The sequence below is a fragment of the Zerene cesonia genome, chromosome 12 (assembly GCF_012273895.1).
Source record: "Zerene cesonia ecotype Mississippi chromosome 12, Zerene_cesonia_1.1, whole genome shotgun sequence".
Taxonomy (NCBI): domain Eukaryota; kingdom Metazoa; phylum Arthropoda; class Insecta; order Lepidoptera; family Pieridae; genus Zerene; species Zerene cesonia.
Window position 1 is genome coordinate 2,378,522 of NC_052113.1, and position 7,824 is coordinate 2,386,345.

At 31.6% G+C, this 7,824-nt stretch overlaps 2 protein-coding genes across 3 annotated transcripts in view; one reads left to right on the top strand and one right to left on the bottom strand.

Annotated features, from left to right (window-relative positions):
* Positions 1–451: 451 nt before the first annotated feature.
* LOC119830623 (leucine-rich repeat-containing protein 1-like) lies at positions 452–5,484 on the bottom strand. The gene has a single exon (XM_038353672.1). The coding sequence runs from the start codon at positions 5,293–5,295 to the stop codon at positions 2,557–2,559; it is 2,739 nt and encodes a 912-aa protein (XP_038209600.1). The 5' UTR covers positions 5,296–5,484; the 3' UTR covers positions 452–2,556.
* Positions 5,170–7,824, top strand: part of LOC119830624 (spindle assembly abnormal protein 6 homolog) — an 8,671-nt gene continuing 6,016 nt past the window's right edge. Inside the window, exons 1-3 of one of the 2 annotated variants that reach the window (XM_038353674.1) lie at positions 5,170–5,226; positions 7,093–7,256; positions 7,485–7,641. In XM_038353674.1, coding sequence (XP_038209602.1) covers positions 7,123–7,256; positions 7,485–7,641 — 291 coding nt within the window. In that variant the 5' untranslated portion in view covers positions 5,170–5,226; positions 7,093–7,122. Of the gene's footprint in view, positions 5,227–6,697; positions 6,980–7,092; positions 7,257–7,484; positions 7,642–7,824 lie in introns of those variants that run through there. The other variant, XM_038353673.1, reaches the window with a different exon arrangement.

Below are 7,824 nucleotides of genomic sequence, written 5' to 3' on the forward strand. Positions count from 1 at the left end.
AAAACAACCAACTCCCATGATAATTTCCTTTGACTATACGTGGTAAACCGCCGGTGAAAAGCTAGTTACGTTCTATAACGGATAAATTATTTCCTAAGTATTATTATTTTTATTATGCAATACGAGCAGCAAAAAAGTAAAAAGAAATAAAAGAATTTACGAGTACCTAACAAGAATGTTGCAAACGTCGGAATTTTCGAGACCGACTCTTAAATAAAAACGAAACTCAAAAAAAACCGTCAACGTAACGTAGATAATATATACTCTTGAAATTTTTATAGATATGAAAAAAAAAAATTAAAATATACTCTTAGTAGGTAACTTATAATAATAATTCTTTGAGACTTTAGTATAAATTTGGTAGTTCATTAAAATAAAAATTTTCATAGTCTGTTCACAAAGTTAAGAAGGTTATATGTATTTTATGAATAAAAAATGAATATATATATTTAGCGATAAAATTATTCTATAGATAGTCAAAAAAAATAGAAAGCGCGTATGTAAATAAATTTAATATGTACTTTATATATGTTTATAAAGATGTGGAAAGATGTGTAAATATAGGAACATAGTTTAAATAGCAAAATCCAATGTCGGAAAATGGCGCCTTTTTTATTTCGAACGGCAATTGACCCAACCTTGATAATTTAATAAAAAAAAGTATTGTAAACCAAACTTGCTAGTTGCTACTATAACATGAATACCCTTTAAATACCATATCAACTGCGTAACGAGCTTATGAAGGAGCGAGAGCGATCATTTCACACGTGTGGTGAAGTAGTATCATAGTTCAATATTTTATAAAACCACATAATTTTACTTTTAAAATAAAAAATACATTTAACTATATTATTCATTCAATCCTCGTCTCTAGACTCAGCGACTTCGTAAAATCATCAAACTTCTAAAGCTCAATATAGACTGAAATCAAACTGTACATGATAGTAAGTTTCGTTTGTTACCTACACTATTTTACATTTAAAAAAATCAAGCTTTGGACGATTACCGTTCAAAAAAAAGATGCCGCTTCCCATTCTTAATCTGGCATTGTACTTTGCTTGTTAATTTATTTTTAAAATCGGAGCAAGATATAGTACTGACAAATTTGAGCACCTTTTTAAAAAAATAAGAAACCTGCAATTTGAAATACACATGATATAAAACCATATGTACATAAAATGTATATAATGTACATAACTTTTGTAACATTCATTAAAATCTTTCTAGACACTAATTATAATTTAAAATATGCTAAACAAATAATACACATGCTAATTTATAATATTTAAGCATATATATATATATATTGTGCAAATATTATTTATAAGTACCTATAGTAATAAACTTTAAAAATTCAAGCCCTTGTTTAATACATTGACACATTAAGATGCAGTGCAGTTAATTTAATATTAAATAGCTATAAAGCAAACTTTCGAAACATAAGATTTTTGAAACGATTTATGGAATCCCAAATCACGATTAGCAATTATTGATTTGGAGATTTGTTTTATAGTTTACTGTTAATCGATATATAATTTTACAGTGTTTTTATTTTACGTAAAGTATTGAAATTATTTTAAAATATTTTGTTTGTCTTTTTAAACACATCATCTTATGCACAGTATAAATATGAAACAGAATGGCAACTTAGCTCAATCGATAAATATTTACCTACGCACCATATACGGAATATTTATTATTCATATTGTTTAATCTCAATAAAATATTTGAGTTCTGTAGTTATCAAATCGAAATCGAAAAAAATTTGTAGCGTTATACTTAACGCAACATAAAGTTTGTTATATGTCCATAACGCGATAAAAATCCATTATATTAGTTGTATTTTTATGTATAACGATCGCGTAAATATAAGAAAATAGTAGTTTGGTTTTGATGAAGTTAAATTCAAACCAAATAAAATGGAATATGCTCGTAGCATTTTTAAAAAGATCGTGGAAATAAGCGGATACGTGTCCAGTCAAATTGACGCGGCACTATCTACTCACAGTACTGAAACCGTTTAAACTCACTTACACAAACATAACCGTTTCGGACGTTTGAAAGTAGTTTCCGTACTGTTCCATATTTATACTGTGTGTTCTTCAAAACGAATTTAAAATACTGAAACATACATACAATCATGAATCTTATTCAAATTGCTTTCGAAATGTGATAAAACATTTTCAATGCAAATAACAATGATATCTTCCATTAAACTGTAATTTTTAAGAAATCTTTAACAAACAATATGACGAAACAACATAGTTGTTACACATTGTACTTTGTAAGTACCTACAAATTTATACATTTATTTTTCACATTTAAATAATTCCCACAAAAATATCCTTTTGAAAAACGTTCCAGTATGTTCCATCCCATAGCACCTTATATAATCCTTTTATTATAACCATTAATACTAACATAATAATATATGTATCATATCACAATAAAACAATACATCCATAGTGTAGGATGTAACATCATATAATATTTATAAAACACAAACCAAGTTTCACTGAGTCATTAGTACCTTCTATCCCAGTAGGAAGTATATAGCTATCCACCTGTCCCATTAAAATACTGTGCATGTTTGGTGTAGGGAGCTGCAATATGGTATGGAGGTGGTTGACCTCTAACATATGTCCCTTCAGGTATATTGCTCGGGCTATGTCGATGACTAATAGTGCCTGGTTCATTTGATGATGCTGGAATTGCATCATATATGTCATATACATTTTGTGCCAACATTGGTTGAATATGACCAAAACTTCCATCATCTGACACTAATGGAGTATTTGTCATCCGATAAGGATTAGTTGCATTTGTATGACCCGTAGGTGAATACAGTTCAGGGGATTGTGTGGCTACATAAGTGGGACTTGTAGATATGTCATATAGATTTGCATTAGGAGAGGATGTTGAATGCATTGCTGCCGTGAATTGTAAATCATCCCTCGGACTAGAGTACATGTTATTATAATGACTTATATTTGGCATTGTTGTTGAACTAACAATTTGGCTTACAGTATGTAAACGAGGGCTTGGCAGTTGACGAGTAACATTTGGATGATAATTAAAAACATCATAGTTTTGCCGTCCATATATTTTCTCTTTAGAACATGTGTATGTATCACCTCTGTATGCTGGATCATGGTAACTTTCATCCTGTCTAGTGAAACATGGCTCTTTTGTTGCATATGCAGAGTCACAATGAAGATTGCTATCAACCATGCATCTGGAGTTATATGATACTTCTTTGTAATGTGGAGCTAACAGAGGCTCTTCAGCACAAGAGTGGTGTCTGTCCTGGGAACTTAGACTCAACCGTTGTATTTGTTCACAAGGCTCTTCAGAACAATTTCTGTAGCTTCTTTCACAATTTGATTGAAAATTCTGATGTTCTATATAAGTTTTCTGTTGTATCGGACAACTGGTTCTACTTATATCCTGTCTCACATATTTATCATTTTGACTTAAACTGTAATGAGAAGTTGCTAGGGAGTATGAACTTACATCATCATCTTTATAGTCGGCTGCTTCGTTGACATTGTTTTCAGAATACAAAGCATGGTCAACACTTTTATATGTATCCTGTTCATGGGCAAGATCCAATGGCTTATCATAAGAATTTTCAACAGGCAGGTTATCATAAACAGATACATTCATAGGATCTTGTTGTGATACAGTTGTAGAATTTTCTTTATGGTTACTCTCCATTTCGACCTTTTTATTATCAGATGCAAATCTCTGTTGCAAAGTTGGAGTTATTTTAGCAGCCTTTATGTGAACAGCATTTTGCATTGGTGGTGCAATATCCTGTGCTCCATCTTTGTGAATGTTCCTTGCATGTTTTGCCATAGCTCTAAGTTCTTTGGGATATGGTGTGGGTGCACGTCTTAGTTGGCTTCCTTTTTCTGGAATTTTTACTGTTGGTTTCATATCAACAAAGCTGATATGTCTTGAAGGATTTTGAACATCACCAGTTTCAGGTTTATCCTTATCGGTTTTTATCTCAATAGGTTCCAAAGGCACTTGGGGAAATAGAAAGCAGGTAAGGACTTGTTCATAGCTGTGTGGGTCTACCTCAGAGTGCATTGGGACTAAGGGCTTGCTTTGATTTTCAGATAGCCAAAGGGCTACTAAATTTTCACAATTCAACAACGACTGAGGTAAGTAACTTAAAGAATTTCGTACCAAATTCAAAACTCTTAATGCACTTAAATGGCCAACTTCTGGTGGAATTCTAGACAATTTATTAGCTCTTAGTGATAACACTGACAGCTTACTACAGCTACCAATTTCAGGAGGAATAGTCTTGATCATGTTTTCATCAACATTGAGATATTGCAATTTTCTTAGCAGCCCAATTGATGATGGCAACTTATCCAAATAGTTGCACATTAACATAAGTTCCTCTAAATTTTTCAATTGTCCTATACTCTCTGGTATAGAATAAAGTCTATTGTTATCCAATTTTAAGGATGTTAAATTATTCAGCTTCCCAATACTATCTGGTAACTGTGTCAAATTATTTATTGATAAACACAAATCCTGTAGCTGTGAACAACATCCAATCTCAGGAGGTAGTTCTTCTATCATATTATTACTAGCTTCCAAATGAATTAAGTTTTCTAAAGGTTTTATAACAGATGATATATTTGTAAAGCTGTTGCCATCAATCCACAGTTCCTTAAGCTTCAGAAATCTTCCAATTACCTCAGGAAATTGTTGAAATTCATTTTGTCCAATATCTAATCTCAAAAGTTCAGTTGATCTTGATAGGGACTTTGGTAAAATCATAAGATAGTTGTCTCTTAATTCTAATATATGTAAATGGGCCAATCTCCCAAAATTTCCTGGAAGATATTCAAGGTATGTGTCATTTAAATATAATTCGCGTAACGCTATTAGGTTTGTTATAGTATCCGGCAATTTTTCTAACGGATTCACACTGAGATCTAAAAACGAAAGGTTTTTGAGTGCTTTCATGTTTTCTGGTATAGATGCTAAAGTATTTCTGCTTATATTAAGGTATTGTAAATTCACTAATGAAGATATGGCTGAGGGTATAGCTTGAAGCTCATTATCACTTAAATCCAAATACTTAAGACCATGGCACATAAAAAGTTGTCGTGGTAACTCGGTGATACGATTGCACTGGCACAGTAATGTTTCTAACGTTCTTTCGTACACAAACACATCAGTTGGAACATCGGTTAACGATTGGTGAGAATAATCTAATTCAACAATATCTTCGACTCCAGGTCTCACACAACATAAAAAATCGAATGGCATTTTAGAGAAAACGCTGTTTACTATCACTACACCTATTGTCAAATTAAACACATACTAAACATTTTTATTTCTACTTAACGTTAAAATTTTCCCGTGTGTTTTAAATATGTTTTAATTCATAACTCTGTATATTTATTCGGAAAAACAAAAATGTTGTATTTTCTAAGCGACAAACGATAAAGTGAATCCACAAACTACAGACATAGACTAATGTCAAGTTCAAGATATGAATCACCAAAAAATCATCAAGACTGTGATTCATCATATTGTGTAATATAAACAAAGAATCTTTATGAGGCAATTAGACCTTAAATACATTATAACTAGCGAATTATTTCTCATTCTTCAATTTCCCAAGAATATGCTTATTAGCAATTAGTAGGTTACTTTTATAATATAATTGTTGTATTTGAATATTATCAAATCTTATCGCATTGTTGATTTTTATTGCTGAATATAGCTCATACAATGGAAACTTTAATTTTTTATTACTTTGACCACTGACCACAATCACAAAAGCCGGATATTTAAATGTTTATGATTTGGCAATCTGTATTATCACAGATAATGTATTATGTAATATATGTATTGGCAACACATAAACATGGCATAAACAATAGTTAATAGCTTCGTTCACAGACAATTTACCTCATGCTGTACGGTTGGCTAACCTGAGGTCTGAGCTGCCATATCAGCATTAATTATTTCTTTTATCAAACTGTATTTATTATTATGGAACGTGTACGTGCTGAATAATGAAATTGTATATATGATAATTAATATAACTAAATAATCATTTCAAACTTTAATCAAGTAATTGTTATCGACAACTCGGAATTATTACTCTCCAAAAAAATAACCATTTTTCGGTCGAATGGCACTGCGGACATAAAACTACGACTAATACGGTGAGAAAAAAATAATTGGTAACACTTTCTACTACAAATGTCATGTCAGCCAAACGTCAACGAATATTTTAAAATAGCACTGGGGCTGAACTTGGGGCTTTCTTGACCTTTTTTCCTGGTACGAAATTCAATTCAATTCAATTGCAGTGCTGTGTTGCCACAATTTTGCCAATGTCACGTTGTGGATAGTTTTACATCTGAGATTTATAAGAGGCTCAAAAGTATCCGTCAAGCGCAGATATCACAACACAAAAATGAAACACACGGTACGAAATTCACTCTTTGGTTTTCTTCCGCCACTTTCAATCATCTATGACATGATTACAGATAAAATAATCACAAAAATATGTCAATCTTACGAAACTCTTGACAGAAAGTAACGCCAACCTTGAGAAAAGTTATGATGATAACTGTCACTGGTAAAATAACTGTGTACGAGCTACATACATATTATTCTCCATGAGCATATTGACATTACCACAATATTACTAGTCTGTGACGGGTTGTTGAGTTTGTAGTGATAGGCAACGTCAATTGTCAAAATTTTATTTAAATTTGAATGAACGTAAACAGTGGACTATTCGAACGTTTTAATTGTATAAACACATAAATTAGTTTCTTCCTGATTTTTTATTTTGACGAAATATAATTTGATAAATATGTTATGCAAAAGTTTTCACAAGGGCAAATACTATATATCATTTAAACGGGGCTTTGAAGAGCACAAGAAGGATATAACAATTTCTGTTGATAAACTATTTGACAAAGATTGTTTGGTACGTAAAAAAACAGTGGATACATTCTTATATCAATCTACAATAATCTACTTGCATAATAAAGTTACTTAATTGTATAAAAATGTATTGTATATTAAATAATTATGTTACAGAAATTGACACTGGCTGATGACGAGGACCCGATGTTTTTATGTAAAATACAAATTACTCGTTGCGACTATGAAGAATTAAAAAAGCAACAGGGCCTACTAATTGATTTTGACAACTTTCCTTCACAAGTAGTGAGGTTGCTGCAGCAATGTACTGCTAATAACATGTAAGAATAATTTTGATATATCATCTATGTATTTTATAGTATGTACAAAATTTCACATTAAAAATTTCACACAACTTTATCAGCTTTGAATTACTGCTGTGGGAGTTCCATAACATAATTTTAATAGAGGCTCTACCTTATGACATGTGCAGTTTTGTAGAGTAGGGGTACCAAAAACAATGTTAGGTGCAATATATTTATTCCAATACACAAAAAAGTTACTTACAGGTTCCTTATATTGAATCAAATCAACCCAGTTATATATAACTTTGAAGTGGTAGAGCACAATGAATTTAAGCGACTGGTACATTTGTGTTTGAAGACAGGACCAGCATGTGATGATGATGTTAAACAGCACATGGCTGAAACAATTGCAGATCTAAAGGTACATTTTTTTAAATCTAGTTTCCACCTGCGGCTTCACCTGCACAGTTAAAACTTGTATCATTTTTAACTGTGCAGGTGAAGCCGCAGGATTTTGAGAATAGCACCTATCATATGTCCTTTCTGAAGTTACAAACTATCCTTCTGTACTGACAGACAGCTAGACGAGAGTATTTATAATATT